General features: G+C 38.4%; 1 protein-coding gene across 1 annotated transcript in view; it reads right to left on the reverse strand.

The window, feature by feature from the left end:
• Window positions 1-14751: 14751 nt before the first annotated feature.
• Window positions 14752-24797, reverse strand: part of LOC113527193 (spermatogenesis-associated protein 16) — a 52539-nt gene continuing 42493 nt past the window's right edge. Inside the window, exons 9-10 of the mRNA XM_026914772.3 lie at window positions 21705-21788; window positions 14752-15831 (exon numbers count right to left, since the gene is read on the reverse strand). Of these exons, the coding sequence (XP_026770573.1) occupies window positions 15619-15831; window positions 21705-21788 (297 nt within the window). The 3' untranslated portion in view covers window positions 14752-15618. The remainder of the gene's footprint in view (window positions 15832-21704; window positions 21789-24797) is intronic.

Raw genomic sequence — 24797 nt, forward strand, 5'->3', positions numbered from 1 at the left:
TTAAAGAAAGCAGGCAAAATGTACTTTGTTATTGTGAAAGTATTTCAGACTAGATGAAGCCCATTCTGCAGTCAGCTGCACAAAGCTGCACAAGACTATGCTGGGCAAAGTCTTTTTTTAAAATTGTCTTTTGCTTGGACCGTTAACATTTATTAACACTGATATTAATCCCACTCCTGTCAGCTCTGTCAGGAAGGAATTCTTCACACAGTTTTGTTTTTTAAAGCTAAATAAAAAAATTAATAAACCCTTGCACTGTGGCATCGTGAATACCATTGTGACCAGCGATGTGTAAAAGAGCGGAATTCAAAATCCAATCCCACTCAGCTAATTTAGAGTCAAATCAGTGGTGCTTGTCAGCTCAAAGAGACTGATCCAGACTCGTTTTCAGAGATAAACATGGTGGAAAAAACTCCCTTCTGCATCACAAATGCATTTTAAAAATTTGGTACATCCTTAATAAGTGGAAAAGGATACACAGATTTATTATTTTTAACATTTATTTCACTAATGTATTTACTTTTGTTGTTAACAATGTAGCCTAAAAAGCACTGAAGCTGGAAATTGAATTTGTAGTCTGTGTATGGCTGTTAATTGACATGGGCTTTAACTCTAAACAAATAAAACAGCTTAATAATTAGTGATGTCCTAAAACAGTTTTAACTATGGAAAAAACAACTACTCAACTTTGTATTGTATGTGGTTTTATAGGTAAAATTGTAGGTGACCATTATCAGGTTAATTATGGTAGCATTTCTGTTATATATTGAGCTTTTTATTTCTCCTTCACAGTACAGTGCAGATGAATCCAGCTTTGCTAAGCATGGTGATCCCATCTCTCAAAGGCTCAGACAGTGAATAGCTTCCTGTATAATGTCCTCATGTCAAAGCCCAGAGGCAAAGAAACACCAAGGAATACCAAGTGAAAAAAAAAACCCACAAAGAAGGCCAAGTCTTCTTTTCATATTTTTTCCCTCCTGAACTTCAAAGTGAATGAAAAGCCCAGTTGGACTGGTGTGACTTGTGCTTTTATTCTTCACAATGTCGATAAGAAATCAGTTTCAGGCGAGATGAAGCCAGAGGTCGGCGCTTTACTAGAAAGTTAGATCAGCATGTGAGACGTGCTTAGGTTGGAGAGTCCACTACCGCTTGACCTGGCGGAGAGTGTGGTAATTGAGTCCTCACCTGCCCTGAGGTAAAACCACACATGTAAGGTGCAGTCTGTGTAGTGTAGATTAACTTTGTGTCCTTGCCTGTGGAGTAATCCATATGCCAGTGAGTCAGGTGTTTAATTTTTTAAACATACTTATCACATATGGATAGCCTTGATTAAGGAGCTCAAAAGACAGCAGTCTCCATATTAAGTTTATGGGTGACTTTTAGTAGGAAAGGCTGAGATACTGGTTGTGAAGAAGATAAGCAAGCATCACCAGCTTACAGGTGATTTATATTTGAGTGAAAAGTCATTCTGGTTGCTGAGAATAGAGCAAGTCTAATGCAGAGGACCAAAATTGTGAAATGAAAGCAGTTGGATGGGGAAATAATCTTCACCTAATAACCTGATTTATTTACTCATGTTTTTATTTACTCATGAGCAATATCTACTCTCTGCTTAGAATGTTTACAGTCATCTGGAACCTTATTCATCATTTGTGTAGTGTCACCCCCTTTATATTTTTAAAAAGCATGTAGTGATCCACATTAACAGTACATTAAGCACACTTTCTTGCTACTAGCTACCCAACAGGCAATTACTGATAGGTGTATGGGTCATTCAAGGTTGTTCGTTAATTTTAGCCCCAAAATGATTCTGAAATGATGAAAAACAAGCACCTCACAAATGAGAGCATTTTGTAATATTTGTTGTTTTAAAGCCAAAAACTGTTTTGAACATCTCATTTGCACACACACACACACACACACACACACACACACACACACACACACACACACACACACACACACATACATATATATAGATATATAGATATATATATATATAGATAGATAGATAGATAGATAGATATAGATATATAGATTTTTTTTCCATTTCAAAAAGAATGAGCACAACATACATGGACTGCCTAAATGTAATTACATCTACAGGAATCTACGGAAGAGCTAGAAGATGGATAGACTTGATGTGACTGGTATATATAGTTGTTGAAGGAGATCAAAAGACAGTTGTCTCTTTAAGCCTATGGATGACTGTATTAAGAAACTTCAAAATGCAAGTTTGTTGGGTCCCTCTTGATTTAAGACATTTAATATATTATATGAAGTACAACCTAAGAATGAAAATGGTAAGAATTCCTTGTGGAGTGCAGGGAATTTTAGCAGAATGGGCAGACTTGTATTCAAATTGAACTTGCATCTACACCTGAGATATGTCATGAATTCTGATAGTGAACTTGCTATATGATATGTAAAGCAGCTTTGTCAATTATTGTTTTGTTAATATGAAATAAAATAATTCAAACTATGGCATTATAGCCTAGGGGTTCTCAAATATTTTGTAGTGAGGGACCCCTTTAACTGTAAAATCAATTGAACAGACCCCCTCAGTATGGATTTATTCCATGATCATTGTTTTTTTTTTTTTTTGAGGGATAGAGCTTTCTATTTCTGAGCTTTCCATGTTAGGTCCGAATTGACTTTGGTGCTTGGATCCTTAAACATAAGTTTGATATTCTGGGTTGTGATTTTCATCACTGTATCAAAATAATAATAAAAAAATCATGGACCCCCCAGCTATGCTTCACAGACCGCACTTTGAGAACCACTGTTATAGCCTACTTCAAGTCATTAAGAAACTCTTTTAGAATAAGGATTCTTCAAGGATTCTGTGTATAACATCCATCTCTGATGGGTAAACTCAGTGTTTTAGCATTCCACATAGAACCATTAACCTTTAAGTAATCCCCCAGAGGGACAAACTGTAGAACTCTAGAGTGTTACACATTTATTTCTTTTTCTCCATCTTAAATCTGTAGCCAGATTCCTGCAACCCACCCAGTATCCCATTAAGGACTTAACTTAAATTGAAATAGCAGCCTTAGATGTATGGAGAGGATGACTTGGGCTTGAGGGTAAGCAATCTGAGTACCAGTTGACGCAGAGTCCATTATCAGAGTAATTATGATAGTTTTTGTTATTGATCAGGCTTTTTCATTTCCCTCTTTAAAGCATGGTGCATATATTTTTTTTAGAATTCACCATAGCTTTGCTTGGCACAATGCTTCCATCTCTCAAAGGCTTAGACAGTGAATAGTTTCATGGATAATGTCTTGTGTCAAAGCCCAAAGGCAAAGAAACACCACGGAATACCAAGCAAAAAAAAAATACATGATGAAGGCCAAGTCTTTCATTATTTTTCCTCTCCTGAACTTCAAAGTGAATGAAAGCCCAGTTGGACTGGCGTGTTGCTGCACACTTAGGCTTTTATTCTTCGCAATGTTGATAGCAAACTGTCTTCAGGGAAGAACAAGCCAGAGGTCTGTGCCTTCCTAGAAGTGTCTGGGTCAGAGACTACACCTCCATTTGACCTGACAGAGAGTGGGATTATTGAGTCATTGCCTGCCCTGAGGTAAACCCGTACCTGTAAAATAATGGGAGCAGTAGGTGCTATGCTAGGTCTTTCTGAACACCAATGTAGGTAGAGGATGAGGGCCTCCAGGTCACAAATTACTCCATGTTCAGTGAGCTCATGCATATTTACATATTTAAACTGTGCTCTTAATGGTACATCAACCCTTGCTGAGAGAGTTTATATGCTGCGCAGGTATTTTTATGACTTTATGCCAGCAGATGGACGTTCTTCTGAAAGACTCCAACCATGGGAAATTAATGAGGGGTTACTCTTTACTTTGCCACCAGCTTGCGGATGGTTCTTATTTAAATGGGATACTGATTTTCGAGAATATCGCAAGTTCACTGCAGGTAGCAAAAACAGCAGAAGGATTGGGACATATAATGCTCACCCAACTTATGGTTTAGTGTTATTTCAAATGTGCTAGGTTAAGCCATAGGGCTGTTTTTTAAAAAATCTGAATCTCAAATACCTATTAGTTGTCTTCAAATGCCTACATAGGCTAAAAATAAATACAGTATATATAGAAGAACAAGAAGATGGATTGCTTGTATTAGGCTTGATGATTGTTTTTGGTACTCATTCGAATTCTGTGACGTTCTCTCCACAAAAGCACACTAATGAAATCATTATTGATGATAAAACCTGATAGAAGACGAAGGCTTGCCATTGATGAGCTCACTGCACGGTCATTTATCTGAAAGCAGTAATAATAGGGGTTGACCAAAAGATGCAGCAAAGACTTTTGTCTTAAAATGGGCTGAGATAAAATCTGTTTGGAGGAATGCCCTCAATTACAGGGTGTACTGTTGATCTTGGTGTCCCTTCCTATTGTCTTAGCCATTCACTGCCTTTCTACAGATACTACTCAATAGCTGGTTCATGGAAAAAAACTTGAGTTTAGTTGAAATCTTCTAAGAAAGGCAACAACAGCAGCTCAACTGTTGCTCTGAATAGCATCTAGGGTAAATTAACTCTTAGATAGTTATGAGAATGGTTATGTAGTGGTGTTTTTTTTTTTTTTTAATGAACAAGCTAGTCTTTTCCTGAGAGTTCTGTCAGTGCAAGCCTCATTAAGGATCCCAATCAGCACGATTGTTCTCTCCATGACTATTAAGTGAGATTCAAAAAAGTTCTCAGACAATCATGACCTCCTTCTACTGATTGACTTTAACAATTCCTCACCTACCACTGAGAGCTAACACATTCATACATGGTACATACATCTAAAGATGATCTCTGACTAATGTAAATCCTCAACTCATTCCTAAATTCTGCCATAGTCTCTGCCGCTAGCTATTTAAGACCCATGACAACTTTGTGGGGCTGACATTGCCGACACATGCAGTTTGATACTGTTTAGTTCGCACGCCCCCATACGCCTGCTACCGCTTCCTTCTCCTCCTTCAAACACACTGTTTTACTGAGAAACTCTTCCAGCTCAGGACTCAGATCTCCCCTCTTTTGTTTGAAGAAATCATTATAAAGTATAATTACCATGAGCCTCGCTAGGTTGGCATTTCTGAGACTAAAATTGGTTGTCATGTGCACACAGGCTCAATGGCTGGTAGATGGGGAGGGGGAAAATGATCTGTAATTTGTTCTTCCATTATGCATGACAAATGCATTATTCTTAGGACCATACAAAGTAGGAAAGCTTTGATTTAAAAGATAGCTCCTAATGGTGTATTCACATTGCAGTGAAGCGAGCCATTGGTCACTTTTGGGGGTGGGTGGGAGGTGTGGGGGGTGGGGGCGTGTCACTAAAAACAACAACGATGAGAACTCTGAAGAGTCCTGTGGTCTTGGATAGAGACACCATATGCTTGGTTTCGTCAATATATTGTTGTATAATTCATATACGTTGTGATTTGTAGAGTGTCATCACCTTGTATTGTTTAGCTAGAATGGCAACACATTACTTAGGTCTAGTGTTTATGGAGCAAAATGACACCTGGATAAGCCTTTCATGACAATTACCTTAAACATTTATAAAGGCTATCCTCTGTCCTATCGTAAAAACTTGGGTGCTTTTGACACGAGAGTCAAGCCATATACATATTTGTTCACAGGTTTGTGTTATGACACTTTCCACTCTCATGAAATTATATAATATTATACATTATAAGCAGAATTATTATTATATTCATTGCTGATAAATTCTTTGACCTAATTTAAATAAAATCTGTCTTTCTGAGATTTTAATTTTTGAGCTCGTGTTTAGGTTTTTGATTTTTAAAAATCTCAAAACCGTAACCTGTAATTTTGAATGATGTTTTAAAAGGTAAATCTTACACCAAGCAAGTTCAAAACAAAGAAAAAAAAATGTAAATTTATTAAATGCAACCCCAAAAAATAGAATCTTATTTGTATATGATTCAAATTCAAATAGAATTTGAATGTGATTCAAATAGAATTTGAATGTGATTCAAATAGAATTAAAATATATGAAATTCATATTAAAATATATGAAATTCATATTCACATGGAGAGTGTTGATTATTTTTTTTATAACAGCAGCTCTGACAATAGCTCTGGCTGTAATTCAAATGAAGGTTCATATTAATGCACTCATTCTAATACTATTGTCATGCTATAGTAATAGCTCATTCATAGGGACTTGTATGATAGATGCTCCATGACCTATGCTTAACAATAAATGGATTAAGAAAATGGGTTGTTACTTAACAAAGCAAAAATTTATAACTGTTGATATGGTGAAGCTTTCTATAAGGAGATGTTTATTTAAGATTTATGGAAGGAGTCTCCAGTGTCAGCACTTTATAACAGTAAGTTTTCCACCATGGGAGAGTCTTCAAGACAGAGGGCTTTGCGCTTTCCTCTTTCTCTGTAACATGCTGCTTGTTTATCTTGTTAACTTCAAGAAAAAAAATGAAAGATTGTTTTTAGCTACTACAATGTAAATGATAACAGAAACATGTTATATTAATAGTAACTACAATGGTTAAAAATCACGTGTCATTCATTAATCACTTGTGTAATTGTATAATTCAATCGGGTGTATTTAACATCAAGAAAGAGAAATCAGTCTTTGGAATTTATTAGAATAAACCTTTATAGATGTTTATGTAGGATTATGTCAGTATGACAGAATAATCTTTTGGAATTGGAATCTATTTAAATTGGACCCCAAGTTTCAGATATTTGGTTTTCTTTGCCCTTTTAGCACATATATTGTGATCAGCTTGATTCATACTGATTTAAAACTTTACATCAGTGTAATAATGCTCATATTTCATCTTTATGTCAAATAGTGCAAATGGCCAGAGGATCATGGCCTGACTTTTCATCACTTCCTGGTTTTCAGACCTGCCAATGCTGTGTTATCGATGTGTTATTTCAAATGTTACACAGAAAGCACTGCATACACTGAGACCCACAGAGACCTTGTCTTGTTATTTTTGAAGTGCTTCAAAGATCTGATGACTTTATGCAGGGAGCTAGTCCGTCTGCTTATTGGAGTCCTGTTATCATCGAATGGAAAACCGACGCAGTGCCAGTCACTTCAAAGTCACTAATAATCCTGACCGATTCACTGAGGCTTATATGCAGTTTTTGTAGCATTTTCCAAGAAAAAGTAGGTAAAAGTGTTTCACTTTCTATGCTTATTTCTTATTGTTAAAGTGTCTAAGCTGTAGAATGTGATTATCAGAGAGAGTCGGGGGGAACTGGAGTGCTATATATATATATATATATATATATATATATATATATATATATATATATATATGCCTTTACATTGTGCCTGATGCACTGAAAACCTCTTTTTCAGCTCTTGCATTCTCAATACTTCATACCTGGAAAACATCAAGTTCCCTATTTTCATCCAGCGCCACTACACTCTGAAGATATTTTGAAACACATGATGTGCTATGTTTGCATTCAGTGGTCTGATTGTGGGGCAAGCTGAGATCAGACGTGCTCAGATCCTGCTGTGGGTTTGTATATGCATACTCCAGTGACATTTTTTTGCGTGTGTGATTCTGTTTTCAGGTGCTTTTCTGTTCCCTCACCACAGGAGTATTTTTTTTTGTGTCTGTGCCACATTTGATCAGAAGAACTCCTCCAGCTTCACACTTCTGGAGAATCATGGCAGGAAAGATGTTTACCAGTGTGTTCTCCGGGGGTCTGAGTAAACTTGCCCTCTCATAAAAACAGCCCTCACACACGTTCCTTGTTTAGTCGTTAGGTTTCCAAACTACAGTGATATCTGCCAATTAGGGATGTATCTGAGTACGAATATTTTATTCGGGTCGAGCAGATAATGTTCTAAACAGATACAAATACAGATGCGAATATGAGATGCACAATTATTTTTATTTTGAAAGCTTGCCAAAAAGCTTCAGATGTATGCATCAGGACTGGAATCCCACAGGAAGAAACGAACAAAAAAAAAAGTAATGTGAGAGGGTTTTACTTTCATGTGGTGCTTGAATGGTGCATGAAGCTCATGACCTGGTTACCAGGTTTAAGAAAAATTCCTACTCCAATTACAACGCAAGAATTGCACAAAAAGAACTGAAATTAACCCAAAATATTTGGGTGTAGGAAAAGTTAGATATAGTTTTCTTCTTTTTCTCAGTGTTTTTGTGTGAAACAAGTTAACAGTGGTGCCCATGCATTTCTGATTTGCAGTATCTGCAATACGGAGACATTATAAGCAGAGCCTGGCATCCCTGCTTGTGCTTGTTTTTTGGTAAACCATATTTCTACCCATACTTCTGCGCAAACAAAAGAAATATGCTTTTATTTACTGAGCCATGACTCCCTATATCCCATGAAGACCACAAGACAGCAAATCTCTGCAGAGCTCTCCCAAAAAAATAATTTACATAATTTAAAAAATATTAACTTGTACTTTATACATCTTATTTCATCCTTAAATGAATGCTGTCTATTGTTATTATACAAAAATCTTCTCAGAAAATTATACAAGCATTATAGTAACTGGCAGCAGCACCGTCACAGCTTGAGAGTACATTCTGATAGCGTGTCCAGTCAACTTTTCAGCTCTTTCTGGAATGCAACAAACCCCAAAACTATATCCGATTAAATATTATTAAGTGGCTACTATTATCAACTGTAAACAGTTTCTTGATTTGAGAAAGACAATGTTGTTCTGAAATAAACTTGCTTAATCAGTCATTAGATAAAAAGTTCCACAGGGCATCTGGTTCAGGATTTGAATGAAGATGTTCTGCAAATGGCTATTTGTTGTTGTAATTTGTGAATTATTAATGACATCTTTTATTAATACAGTGTTTCTGGGGCCCAATTTTGGTTTAAATCCAAATACGAATATTTTGAGCAATAAACAGATGCAGATAGTGGCATTGCTTTTCACCCCTACTGCCTGCATAGAGAAATGACAGTTCAAATCCATAGTTGATCAGGCCAAAAGAAATGTGGTTCATGATTAAAAAAAAAAAAAAAATCCTGTCTCTATGCTTTAAGTCCAGCAGTGATGATTAGATATGATCTGTGATGCTGTTTAATCACTCTATTCATATGGTCCTTGATACACTGACAAGATTTGGCCAGATGGTTGGTGAATTTAAAAAGCTGTAATTGTTATTTAAGTGTCTCTATAATGCTTTATGATCATCAGATCTGTTCATTCATTAACTTGTCTGAGTGGAGAACCCCTGTGTCCTCAAACAAATATTATACCATTAGTGTTATACCAATGCTTTGCTCTGTTGAAAAAAAGAAAAGAGCCACAGTTCACATTTTACACTTTCAATATAGGAAGCTAAATCATTTTAGCTTTAGGCTGATCAAAGAGAAGTGTTTAAAATTGAATGAAATGTCAAACTGGCACACACTGATTTTTACCAATTCCACATTTTTATTTTAAATGCACAAACAGTGTAACTATGGAGCTTGGAAACTGACAGAACTATGTGCATATGAATTTCATATATTTTAATTCTATTTGAACCACATTCAAATTCTATTTGAATTTGAATCATATACAAATAAGATTCTATTTTTTGGGGTTGCATTTAATAAATTTACATTTTTTTTTCTTTGTTTTGAACTTGCTTGGTGTAAGATTTACCTTTTAAAACATCATTCAATATTACAGGTTACGGTTTTGAGATTTTTAAAAATCAAAAACCTAAACACGAGCTCAAAAATTAAAATCTCAGAAAGACAGATTTTATTTAAATTAGGTCAAAAGTGAAGCATCCCAGATTTCCAGAGAAAAGTAGTTACTTTCAGAGTGGTCAAACTAATAAGAAGGTATTTATGTTCTGCTCATATAAGCTAGTTTTTTTTTTACAGTGACTGTAAAATTAAATGCTTAGTATATGCCCAGTGTAACTATTTAAATAACATTGTAGGTAGTTTTTAGCTTTGATAACATTAACTTGCTGGCAATCATTAGCAGCTAACAGCCAAAGTGAGATGCGTAATAAGTAGTTAGATATGTCAGTAGAAAAAAACAAAAACAAAAAAACTTTACATACTTACCTCATTATGTTTGATATCTTCTGTTATGACTCCATTGAACTCTGCTCCACATCTCTACACTTCACTTCATGAATATAAGCATGACAGACAACTTTGATTAGTTAAATGCTGAGTTCGGCCAGTGTAACGAATATAATTCAAATATACAAAATTCATTTCAAATATATTTAGCCTCCAGGTGACAAGCAGTGAAAACATTGAAAATGTACATAGATATGTGCAAAGACAATATAGACAGGTATATAGTTAAAAGACAGTAAATAGAATAAAAGATGAAACACATGATACATTGCCCACACACCAATAATCAGAGAGCAGTCAATTCCTAGGTTCCAGTCACAGTCTTCATATATTCCATTGATATCCCTGCTAAGACATCCAACACATTTCCCTTCTGCCTTCATGCATTATACATGTAAGCCAGGATTATAATGACTGTTTATCAATTACAAAAACGCCACGGGTATAATTAATCTCTACAACATGCCAATACTGTACAATGTAAATGGTTTCCCCCTTCTAGCCACTCGATACACGCCATTAATTTATTCTGCATCGGAATGAATAGGCTCTCTTACTGCTGATCGCAACGTTGCATGGAGCTCCGTCACTAGCTGCCAGTGTCTAATTGCCTTTAGGCACAGTCCATCCCATTCGAAACAGATTAACGATTAAGATGCATGTAGGCAAAATGTGTGTATAATAGGGTTCGCTTAACAGAGTGCTAGTATGTCACAAAGATGAGCTCTCAGTGATTGAATCAGTAATGAGTTAACTTAAAGGCACATATTGTGCTTGGTATTGGGAGAAACCTGGCTGTTCATAGTACCAAGGAGCACACATTTCACTGATAGTGTCACTACCCTTGTCAAAAAATCCTAAAGGATTCCAATAAGAAACTTGTACAGGATTCTAATTAGAATTTCTATCATAATTGGGAACAATTCCTATAAGATTCCTAAAGGAATTGTCTTATAGGATAAGACAAATATCCTGTAGGACCACTTTTACAGGATTTTTTATTTATTTATTTATTTATTTTTAAAAATGGGATCCATTAAAACCTTCCATTCTGTCAACTGTATTCTGAAATACTATTTTAAATAGTATTGATTCATATAGTATCAGTGTATACTGTATGTAGTTTCTGAATTGATGAAATTGCAGTATAAATGTTTATAAAACTTTATTGTAATAACCAGGAAAAACAGCACATCTTATGCTAATATTTGTCAGCACAGTATATGCAAGCTTTAAATAAAAGTGAATTGTTTCAAACTTTGTGTTCCATGAGTCATTAACTATTAATGACCAATTGTAACATTAGTCCACTGAGGCAAGCGTAGTGAAGAACCCAAGTGCAGCTTTTAATTAGCAAAGTGAAATCCACAATACAAATAATGACTTGCCTTGAACAGACTTGACATGAACAAACTTGGCATGAACAGACTGCAGGTTACAACATCAATACACGACCAGAGACAATGGCTACATGAGGGCTATATATATATACACACACACACACACACACACACACACACACACACCAATCTAGGACACATGACTTAATCAGAACAAGACACATGAAACCAAGGAACCAATCAGAACATGAGACAAAGACAAGGGTAACACATGACAAGATCACAGGAGGGGCAAGGAACACATGACTAGACTCCAAAATAAAAAAAGACATGAGAACAATGAACAAGAAACAAAACCCAAAGCCCATGTTACATCCCCCCCCCCCCCCCCCCCCTCTAAGGGCGGCTCCAGATGCACAAACAAAACTCAAACCTAACAAGTCCAGGAGGGTGGTAGAGCAAAGGTGGAACAGGATCTGGATAATGACATGGACTGTGGAACAATGGGGAAGACCATGGGTCATGAAACAGTGGTAGACCGTGGAACAGTGGAGGGCCAGGGCCATGGAGCAATGACGGATCATGAAACAGTGGAGGGCCAGGGGACCACCAGGTCAGATCCAGAGGAGCATGGAGCCATGGCAGAGCAGGCAGAGCAGGCAGCCATGGCGGAGCAGAAGGGCACCAGGGCGGAGCAGACGGGTCCAAAGATCCCCACGGTGGAGCAGATGACCACCACAGCAGAGCCAAGGAGAGCAAAGATCCCCAAGGGTTCATGAAAGGCCTCCATGGCCGTTACAGGACAGGCAGACAGTTCTGCCACGGACACCGCCACTTCTGAGGGGAATTCTTAGGGGAAACTTGCGGGGTTCTGGCAAGGTGGCCATGGCTGACAATGCTCTGGCGTGGCAGCCATCTTGACTGTAAGCTCTGACATGGCAGTCATGATGGTTCGAGACTCAGGAGTAGCAGCCTTGACATGACGAGGTTCTGACATGAGCAGACTCTGGAATGGCAGCCATTTTGTAAACCATCCTTGGGTTGGCAGCCATTTTGTGAAGAGGCTCTTGAGTGGCAGACATGACGTGAGCAGGCCCTGGCTTGGGAGGCATGACGTGAACAACTCCTGACATGACGGTCAGGACATGACAATGCTCCGGTGAGGTGGGTACCCGGAAGATAGCAGGGTTCCTCATCCACAATCCCCACAGTGAACGAGGAACCACTCAACCAGAGTGCAAAGTCAATATATTTGGCCAGAGTCCAGTGAGGCATGTGACATGGCATTAACAAAGAGATTTCTTCTGTGAGGCCAAAACGGAAAATGTCTTTGAGGGCCACGTCATTAAAATCCACTAAATGGCACAATCCACAAAAGTCCTCAACATAATCCTCTATGGCCCTGTCGCCTTGAAGAAGGCGAGAAGCCGCTGGGTTCATGGTAGCAGTAGTGTATTCTGTAACATTAGTCCACTGAGGTGAGCGTAGTGAAGAACCCAAGTGCAGCTTTTAATTAGCAAAGTGAAATCCACAATACAAATAAAAACTTGCCTTGCCTTGAACAGACTTGACTTGGCATGAACAAACTAGACACAAACAGACTGCAGGTTACAACATCAATACACAACCAGAGACAATGGCTACATGAGGGCTATATATACCAAACAAGGACAAATGACTTAACCAACCAATCAGAACAAGACACATGAAACCAAGGAACCAATCAGAACACGAGACAAAGACAAGGGTAACACATGACAAGATCACAGGAGGGGCAAGGAGCACATGACTAGACAGGAACCATGACTAAACTCCAAAATAAAAGACATGAGAACAATGAACAAGAAACACAACAAAACCCAAACCCCACATTACACCAATACAGATTAAGATGTTTGCAGAATGGTTTCTTAAGATTTTTTAATTCTATATATATATAATATTAGTAATAGGATAAAATACTCTTATTATTTTCGATAAAATACAAGTAGAGTTCCAATACGATTCTAAAAATCAAATAAGATCCTGCAGAATAAACTGAAATTCAAACAGGATTTTTGACAAGAGTATTTAAAGTAATGCAGTACAAAATCATTACAAAACCTTAGCAGGGGGAGATGTCATTAATGCTGACATTATGTGCATGTGTTTAATCCAAGAATGTCTATGTACTTGGCATACTTTTCTCCAAAATTAAAACTGAAACAAAGTGATTCAATCCAAGCATACAAGTGAGCAGTTGAGGGCCTTGCTCAAGGGTTCAACAATGGTTCCAAGGCAGTCGTAGGATTTAATCTTTCATTAGTTCAGAATCTTAACCACTGAGCCATCACTGCCCTAAAAACTGCAAGTACTGGAAAGTTGTCCAGATGGGGGTTGATAAGTTTTTGCCAGACTTATACTATTAAAAAAACTATCATCCAATCCCCAAAGTTCCAAGTTTAACCCCTTAACAAGCCAAAAACTCCAGAGGGAAAAGGTTCAGAAAGGGTGGAGAAGTTTGGAGAAGTCTCTCTTGCAAACAAGTGTCCAAACAGCTTGCTGATGTCCTCAGTGATTGGCTGGTAGAGATATGTGAATTAATGAGATCAGAAACTGATGGGGGCTTCCAGCATGCCTAACATCCTCTACTCAAATGCATGTGTAACAGGCAATATTGGTTTGAATCTTTTTAGCTACATTTCTGTTTAGCTAATGGAAGCATTTTTTTTTAAACTACGTAGCTTTAGGGAATAAAACTAATTTGAATAAGTAGTGTTGATTAATACTAGGGTCCCTGGAGGACTAGTGGTTAGGCCACGGCACTCTCACTGCCATGGCCCGGGGTCGATTCCCGGTCAGGCAACCTACCTCAGTCTCTGGGGCTACACATGACATTGCACTCCCTGTACCGGTCCCAAGCCCAGATAGAGTTGGGGACGGTATCCCCAGTAAATTGATTTGGTGTAAAAACTGTGCCAAATCAAACATGCGGACCAATGATCTGTTGTGGCGACCCCTAACGGGAGCAGCTGAAAGAAGAAGAACAACAACAGTGTTGATAAATACTACATATACATATTCTACATGTTTAAAAGAACAGGAATGGAAGAGGGATAATTGTGTTCAAATGAGATAAATACTGTATGTCCTCAGGTGCATGAAGCAAAAAAGTTGCATGAAGCAAGAAAATGCCTGCATGCTGAATAAAAAACAGACCACAAAGGTTTATCAAAATATATATTTATTATTTTAGACTTGCATAGTGAAAAAATGCAAAGATCAGTGAGCTTTCTTCAGTGCTCACCTTAGGAGTTGCTCTTGATCAAGCTCAGCTGGTCTCAGTCTTCAATTATGTGTCTGTAAAAGGGATGAACTGTTGTTTGTTAGGTGACCACTGAAGAAAGCTATGGGCTGAAACGTCTGCTCGCTGGTCTGTTTTAACTCACTGATGGCTGTTCCATAACATTAAACATAATGTTTATAACACTATAAATGGTTAAAAAAATATGACATGTTGTTCTTTAATAAATTAAAAAAAGATTGTTAGCTTTGGTAAATAGCTGTGATATAAGAGGAATTCAGGGCATGCTGTTATTGGAAAAATAATCAGCTTCAGGGTGGTAACAGCATTACATCACCCTGTTGTTTATAATTTTCCAATAACAGCATGCGCTGCATAGCCTCCCTATCATGCAAACCTATATTAACCTATACTGCACATTATTAGACAATGTTATTCTGTATAGCCTTCCTCAGAGGAAGCCACAGGAACAAGTGCAAAATTATTATCTCTGTTGATGCATCACCGACAACTATAAAATCCACACATACAGCTATTTGTTCCATTGATGGACAGATAAAGTGCTTTCCAAAGTTTGTATCGGTTGATATACGGATGCTCCTCTGGATGAAATGTGCATGCAGAAGATGCTGGTATGATGAGGTAGAACATGGTTTCTGTTTTATAAACTATCACAGTTGCTTTGTGTCTTCTAGGAAGCTGAGATGGAGACAGTGTCTAACTAATAAACAAGGGCAGGTTAAAAAAGGAGGCCTTAAATCAGAGAGAGGACCAAACTGTAGAGTGTATTTATTTCTGTCAGTATAGAGTAATGGAGACTGGAGAACACTCCCACTGAAGATGATCAACTGGGTCTCAAGCTGCATGTGGCTGTTTGTGAAGTCCAGCTAGTGCTCGCTTGGCCCAGTGGCTGGAGCATGCTGTTTTTGGGGAACTCCTTGCATGGCTGGAAGTGTTGAAGTAACCTCTTTAGGCATGGAGAAAGCATTCTGTTTCAGAGCTTCACTGTCATTCTTCCACTGTTTCTTGACAGTTTTGTGAGCCTGCCTCTTCAAGTAAGACTTCTCCCACTGATAGATCAAGTCCTCAATCAGTCCCACCTATAGAGCAACACAAACAAAACTGCAAGATCAGAAGTGCACAATGCAAAGGAAACTATCAGGATCAACCCAGAGACCCATATTTTCTCATCCCCTTGGAGGCTTAATTACCTCCTGAAGATGTAGGATGGGGCTGTACTTCCCATTCTCCTTCATTCTGGAGGAGATCGCCAAGCATGGGAATATTTTTTTTGTCTGTGCTTTGAGTAAAGAACAGAAGGCAGAGTGAAATATGAAAGTGAATGCACAATGAGAAAATGAATGAAAAAGCCTATACAGAGACAGGAGATACTGTAGGAAAAAGAAAAGCTTCGAAATTGAAGGGGGCCAGAGAAAAAGAAAACAATGAACAGAGGCAGAGAGAGAAAGATGAGAAGGAAAAGCTAATGCAGCAGAAAGAGAGTGTGAGTGAGGTTAGACGGCCTGTTTACCAATGCAGTCAGGATTCAGCCTAAGACACTGTTTTGAGAGCTTCTTTCCCCTGGACACTGACATAAATTTGACACAAGAGTGGACTCAACAGTCAATTCACCTCCTAAATGCACTCCTTCTCCCTCTTCTGAGAGTGGTCTCATATACACACACACACACACTAGCACCAGGCTCTAAGGGAACAACCATTAGGTCTTCTATTAATGTGCAGCTCGCATCTCTGCTGTGTCTCTGTGCGTGTGAGGGAGCTTGACAGAGCAAAAGAAAAAGAAAAAGCACCAACCAGCAGAGGGTGGGGCTTCACAAGGCCCTGGCCAAAACCTTTTCAGAGCTGGCCTGGAGGCCACGTCTCTGATTTGAGAATTGTAAAAATGCTGCCAGTGTTTGTCAGAATTGCATCAAAGCCGCCAGCGTCTGTCAGAGCTGGAGCCAAAACACAAGGTCTCTACAGTTCAAGAACACAGGCTGTACCAGCTACAAACCTACAAACCTCACCATTATTCACCCCTGCTGATGGGATGCCTGCTGTCCAAATCCCGTCACAGTTTTTTTTTTGGCAATATTTTCTGCATACTCAGCCGCTTTGTTTTGGTAGGTCCCCTTTTATTTTTTTTTTTGTGAAGCCTTGATTATTTTTATCTACGGACTCCATCTATGGGCACTGCTGCATGAAAGAGCCAGCCATGCATCACTTTCACTCTTTTAAGAGACAAGGCAGAAAAAATGAAGGAGGCTCATCCCAGGGGTGTGTTACTCACAGTTATTTCTACTGCTCGTGGATGCTCAGGGCTAGAGTGCACTTATTTCAGGCTGGTGGACCAGGCAGCCTGAGAATCTGCATCCAATGGCTCACCAACGCAAACAGACGATTCAATGTAGGCTACAGTATTTCAAAACGTAGCCTTTGTGTTTGTCAGCTAAAGACCTTTTGATTTAGGTTCCCACAAATACAGACCTGGATGAGGAGAAATCAACCCTCACTCCCGTTTTATTTCTGCCAAGGCAGTGTTTCTAAGCTTCATAAATTTCCCATGCTCATGGCTTACTGTTCCATAAAGTAAGGGTGGCCACTACTAGGAAAGTATATGAAGCGGTTTGATCGCTGATTAGAAATTTCTATGATGTAGAGATAAATTAATTCATGATCTTTCATGATCCATGAAGTTTATGAGGTGGATTGTGCTTTAGCTTTCAATGGCCCTTTGCTAGAGAAAGGTCAAGCTCATAAGAAAGTAGAAGAATATCAATGAATATATGCATAAGCTTAGAACTATGAATGCTGATATTAAAGGGATACTCCAGCAATTTTCAGTTTAACTTCTATCCATCACATCTGCAGCATATATGTGATTACAATAGATAACAATTTCAGCACAGTTCCCTGTTCTGAGAAAAGTTTCCATAAAACACATTTAGAATAGAAAGCCGAGGGGCAGTTGTTGGGGCAGTTAATAAGTATTTATGCATTTTTTTTTCTGGCACGCTTTAAATACATTCAAAATATTCATTGAATTCAAATTATTCAAATGTATTTGTGAATCAAGCTGTATAATTCTCTACAATCCTTTCAGAGATAGAACTATTTTTTTCAGATGGAAGATGATCTAGTGATGTGTTGATGCTGAAGACCCTCATTTTCCATCTGGATATCTCAAAACCTTCAGGAAAAATAAGTAATTAGAATTTTTCAAAGTTTTTTACTTTGCTCTAGTCTTGGATAAAAGTCTACGTAAGAACAGCTTTAGTAAGACATTATCTCATGCCTGTTTCATCATAAGACTTTTATTGTTAGAGTGTAATGGTAGTAGTTTTAAATTGGTGGGCTGAGATTAGTATGAAAAATGCTGAAGTATTCCTTTAAAGCTACAATAATGCAATTAGTAAATCTATTTACCATTTATGGAAGGAGTCTCCAGTGTCAGCGTAATTTACAGTACGTTTTCCACCACAAGAATATTTTCAAGACAGAGGACTTTGTGCTTTCTGGTTTCTAATAAAATGACAAGCTGCAGTTTTTGTCTCATTAACTTCAAGAGACTGCTGAAGTTACAACTCTATAGATGCTATTGTCTCATGGACATTCCACAACATTAAACGTAGCTATAAATGGTTAAAAGTATGACATGTCGTTCCGTAATAAATTAAAATTTGTAATTGTGGACAAACTGTTGTGATGTAAGAGAAATGAAACTGTGGTTAAATCTGCTTCATGTCAAGCCACATCACACCACCCCAGCATTGACTATTTTCCTTACAGGAGTAAACTATCTACTGGTGGGCTGTAATAGTCAGAACTCTTGATTATGTATCAAAAATATATAATAGCAAAATCCAAGCAAAATAACAAATGGCTTGGTTGCTTAGCTAAATAGCAAAGATATTCATCTGTTCACAAGAAAGGCTGTTTATGCTATTCAGTAATAATCATGCAGCGAGACAATGTTTGTGAGCTGATTAGTGAAAAAAGACACACATCCCTCATTGCTGAAATGTGATCACAGTCTGTTCATGTATCCAGTCCCACATTGCTCTTTTCAGTATTTAAACCATGGCTGATCTCTGGGCAGATTTGTCCCTGCCCTTTTGGCTCTGTTAGCTCCGGTAATACATGATGTATGGGACATATCTGTGGTAAATGTGGCCTGTTTGTAGAAGAGTGTGTGTCTGTATGTGAGTGTGTTGGAGCCTGATGGGGTGATTAATAAGAGCCATCAGTAACTCCTGGCTGTGGCTGAGAGCAACTGGCCCACTGATGCACTGGCTATGAGTGTGTGAGTGTCAGCTCGCCAGGATCAGCACTATTCATCACCATCACGACCCAGACACTGCAGGGCCCCTGGGAGCCCAGCCCAAAGCCAACACAACCCATCAGATCTGCACTGTGTCTCAGATCCTAAACACTGACCAAACACTAACTTGTCAGCATCTGTTGGTTCCTGAGCAGAACTTAATTGCTAAGTTGTCAAAACTAACAGCGCCTCAAGGCTCTTGTGTGAACCTTCTTACTGCTCCCATACAGACAATCAGGATTTCATGCTAAACTTAATCACCCCTGTCACAACATCCTCGAAACCTGCTTCCAAACTGCTTCCACATCAATGCTCAACACTTGCACTAAAGATAAACACTAAAGATTAGCACATTTTTACCTCCTCACGGCTAATCAGCAGTCCCTGACACACCAAGTTGGCTGTCGGACATCAGACGCTGTTGAGCAGCAGTGGCTGATTGCCGGCTGTAGATTTTGTGTTAGCACTGTGTGAGAATGCTGAAATGGAGTCCAGCGCTGGCAGGAGATGGATCTCTCTGTTCAGCCAAGCAAATCAGCGGTGGAATGGAGATACTCCAGTAATGTTCCAACTGAAAGGCAGCTTCAGAAGTAGGCAGCATTTTTGGTCACTTGTAAAATCTACAAAATCTGTAGGCCACATCACATGTAACCTTCTCAGACAAGCTAATCCCATAATTCTGTTCAACAGACCAAAATTCATGTTTTGGCAACATGGAAGAACAAACTGCTCATTCATGCAAGTATCCAATCAGCCAATCATGTGGCAGCAGCATGATGCATAAAATCATGTAGATACAGGTCAAGAGCTTCGGTTAATGTTCACATCTAAGATCAGAATGGGGAAAAAGTGATCTCAGTGACTTTGATTGTGGCATGGTTGTTGATGCCAGCTGGGCTGGGTTGAGGCTTTCAGAAACTGCCGATTTTCACATACAACAGTCTCTATACTTTACACAGAATAGTGTGGAAAAAAAAACACCCATCCAGGGAGCAGCAGTTCTGGAGGAGGAAACATCTTGTTGATGAGAGAGGTCAGAGGAGAATGGCCAGACTGGTTTTGACAGGAAGGCTACAGTGCCTCAAATAGCCACTCTTTACAACCGCGGTGAGGAGAAAAGCATCTCAGAGAGCACAACATGTCAAACAGCAGAAGACCACATCAGGTTTCACTTCTGGCAGCCAAGAACAGAAATCTGAGGTTACAGCTGGCATAGATCAAAGTCAATGTCACTTGGTCTTTTTTTTCCCCCCAATCTTCAACTGTGCAGTTTTAATGAGACTGTGCCCACTGTAGCCTCAGATTCCTGTTCTTGGCTGACAGTAGTGGAAACTAATGTAGTCTTCTTCAATGGAATGGAATGGGATAGGCTCTGGATCCACTGTGACGCTGACCAGGATAAAGCGGTTACCAAATAAATAAATAATTTGTGTTTATAGATTATGAGGAGCTGTTGTATGGCTAAAGTTTACTGATGTACCTGAACCTCACAGCTTGTGTAGCTAGCTTATGTGCCTAATTTACACTTAGCTTTAGTTAGCCACAAACACAATGCTTACCAGCTGTCTTCAGAATGAAGCACATCTGGCATTTCATTTGTCAACTCATTTTATCTGCTCAGCATTCACAACTCCTGGTCATATGCTGAAGCTAGCTATATTTCTCAGTGACAGATTACATTCAGATTCAGTGATTATACAGATTCACATGGGCGTGAAAATTGTAGCAAGGTTCATTTGTTTGGCTGTGTCCCAAACCACAACTAAATTATGTCAAAATACTAGTCACTATAGGTACTATAGGTTGTGTTTATTTATTTATTTATTTATTTTTGAATACATAATACTGCCACTATCAGGTATGGAGAGTTTTATATAATTTCATGCTGGCGTATGTGCATGGCAGCAATCAGCTGTGGTCTTTGCGCAATTCTTCGACGTTAACTTGGTGTGTCACAGATGAAGGATGAACTAAGGATGAAGAATTCTTCTCCTAAACTGTATCTTAAAATACAGACAGTATTCCTGGCATGTCAAATATAGTACTACATCAAAGAAAAACTTTTTTTTTTTTACTACCGTTCGTGCATTTTAAAACAAGATTCTTCCATCACAACTGACACTATCCATCTTCATCTGAGTTCAGCATTCAATATTCTTTAGTAGTCTCTCACTGGAGCTGAAGGGTCAGTGGAAAGCAACTAGGCATGCTAGCCAAAAAAAAAGAGTTGATTTCTGTGCTTCCTGGCAGACAATTTGAAAGCAGCAATGTGCAACAGTTTGTTTTCTTGCTGGGAGAAAATGTTTTATTTCCTGCTGTAAATATAGAGTTCAAATGCCAGAGCTACGTTAATAAGCAAGAGAAAATAATGTGGACAGAGCAGAAATATTAAATAGCCTACGGCCTTAGCTGACAGGCTTGCCATTTGAAACTTCAGAAGATTGTGGTAGACGTAACAGGGGTGACAGTCATGCCAAAAGGAAATCCCACCAACTGACCCCAACCCCCACCCCCCAGCCACACACACACACACATACACACATCCCACATTAGACAAAATACATGAAAAAAAATGTTTTGTGTGTGTTTGAGGGCACACATGGTATTAGCACCTACTTGATCTCATTTTTTCCCCTTTCTGCCTCTGTTTACCTTTTGCATTGCATTCCACACACGTTCCTGATCAGTCCGCTTGCCTTCAAGGGTGTCCATGGTGTCTGCCATTAGAGCCTGCAGCTGTGGGCCGGAGATAAAGACTATCAGAGCACAATTCACACGCCTGCCATAACTTCTCAAAACACAGCGCCTTAAAGGCTAATTAAAAAATCATTTGTCGGCAGCTGATTTTTATAACTCATTCCTCATACAATGAGCACTGCCATGTCGATCCCTTCAACTGCTGCCAGGACAGAGGGAGAGAGATGAGGGGGAGGCGTTTTTCTCACAAGGTTCGAGGGCTAGACAACACGGACAAATTGACAAACACCACTCGTCCATCACGGCGCGCAGGAGGAAGTCATATACATGAGGCCTGCTGAGCACCATTTGTCTGCCTCGACGGGATGGACAGATTGCAGAGGGAGAGGTAGGGAGGAATGGTGAATAACAGGGAGAAGAAGCTGCTCCTCTGGGCTCTGTTTTTTATTTTGGCTTGCCCTGTGCCACGGTAAAGGGAGAAAAGCATCTTCACCAGCGGCGCTCAAAACAAAGTGCCCTGCGTTCTGAATTATTAAGACTCCAGAGAGGAAGAGAGAGAACATTAAGGTGCTTATTTTGGATTTCAGCTGGTCAGCTATAGATATCCAGAGCAAGCACTGGGTGCACTGAGCATCTCTGGCAACACTATAAAAGCTAAAAAGAAAATCAGCTCCAGTGTCATTATACTCCTTGTCAAAGTTATTCTCCTGCAGATTAAAGTGTTTATGGATAGCAGGCACCAATATGGTGGTGTTTGTATACACCAGTTCTCTCTCTGCTCTGTTTAAATGGAGTCTTTTCTAATTTAGCAGTACAATTCTTTTGTGCGCTTTGTTCTGTTGAGCCCATATGAGCATCCCAGTAATTGGATGCCCCCATGGCTCCCTATTCATGGCAGATTTAGTTGCAATATCACATACATCACACTGCATTGATCTGGGCTAATCTCACCACGATGTGACACTAATCTAGTAAAGAGGCAATTATAGCACGTCAGCACCGCATACCACAACCAGCTTTATGCCACCTCTTCCTCCTCCTCATTTCTCTCTCTCTCTCTTTTTTTCCTGGCTCTCATATTGTCTGTGCAAAAAAAAAAAGAATAACCTTCACCCTCTATATCCCTGCTTGGCTCAGTGAGATGCTCAGTGTGCCCTGTTTGCTGCAGAGGTTCTACATTCAAAACAATGCCCTGCTTATTGGTGTGCATAATTCACAAACTGTGTGTATGCTAACAGGAAGTGTTTGTTGGACTTGCTCATCCTGCTCTGTAACAGCAGTCACTCTTTAATACCTGCTCCAGATCTTAGTTAAAGATGGTAAAGATGAGGCTGGAAGCTGTCCGGCCTGATTCTAGACGAGTTTCACAGGGACAACCATATCCTAAAATACATGCGTTACATGTTTGGGTCAAAATGACCCTTATACTAAAAGTGGAACTATACTTTAAGAGATTTTTTTGCAACCTAAAACATTCTGTGCTATGTCAATTTACTCAAATGACCATAGATATTATTTAATAAAACACATGTTTATGTGTAGAGTAAGAAGGTGAAATATTAACAATGGCTGGTATTTATCAAATTCCAATTATAATCATATAATTCTAATCATAGCAACAACCATATCTTAAAATACATGTATTAAATGTTCTGGTCAAAATGACCCATATACTTAAAGTTGACCATTTTTTTCCAACATAAAAAGTTCTGTACTAATAATGGCTGTTATATTTCAAATTATCTTTATAATCAGGGTTCAAATTAGAATTAAGAAAGCAACTAACCATATGGGACAGCTCCAATCAACTTGGTGATGTAACATTATTATATAGAGTTTTCAACACTCATATTGTGACTAAAACAAATTTATCGTACACATTTCTGTCCGAACATCTTCATTTATACCATAGCACGGTTGAACGCTTGATTCTGATTGGTCAGAAGGTGGTGATTAATTTTCTATAACTGCAGCTCAGGCTGGCTGCAGTATTTCCAAGGCACTCATTCTAATATGTTATCATTTCAAATTACAAATCATCATTTCTATAGTAACAACTTACACAGGGACTTGTGTGGTGGACACGCCACAAAAATGTGTGTAATCGTTAATATGGTGAAACTTTCTGTGATATTTTCTGAGATTTTTATTTAGTATATTTGAAAGGAGTGTCAGAAGTAAAGCTGTTCCTTTAAGATTTCCAACATGGGAATGTCTTCAGGACAGTGGGCTTCCTGTCAGAACTCTGCTTCGTGTCACACCTGTGTGTGTTTTATTCCTTACACAAATTATAACTTCTCTCCTTGTTTTGGCATCATAATGATAAAAAGATATATCTTCTGGTTCTTTTCATATACAGTACAGCCTAAACAATTCTTATGACCAAATGTATATTTACAGCAGTTGTCCTGACTGAAGAAAAACATTTTACAATTTTTGAAATGAAAGCATTTCTCTGTATTAGAATCTTTTTATTATAAACATTGTGTTTTAATGCATTCATAAGGTATTACTCTATTATTGTTATAATTATTTATGAAAATGCATTATATTTTATAACTATATTTATTATACATTATGAACTGTTAACACGATGCATTATAAGTAGTGCTCATAATGCATTATATCATTGATATCAAAGAAACTGAGCTGCACTGTGCATAGTGAATTATGACACCTGGCTTATTTATGTATTTGTACGAATTTGGAATGCCATCATTTAAAAAAACATATAGAAAAGCAAATTGCCACCCTAACTTCTAATCACAGTAATCAACCAAACGGATGATTGTAGTACATGTAGTTCCTTACATCTTTTATTCATACTTCCATTTGTCACATCAAACCTCCTATTACGTGGTTCCCCAAGCATGTGAAGAGGTTTACTCTGTCTATTGTTTATCGCTAATAATAGAGATGAAAAAAGATAAATATTTTAAAATACATTTTACATGAGATGGCCTGGGTCAGCAATGAACAGAACTAACATTCGTTCACTTATTCACACGTTCAACATTGCATCAGCTGAAAGAAAATCTGTTTTGTTTT

Source organism: Pangasianodon hypophthalmus, chromosome 11 (assembly GCF_027358585.1).
Source record: "Pangasianodon hypophthalmus isolate fPanHyp1 chromosome 11, fPanHyp1.pri, whole genome shotgun sequence".
NCBI lineage: Eukaryota > Metazoa > Chordata > Actinopteri > Siluriformes > Pangasiidae > Pangasianodon > Pangasianodon hypophthalmus.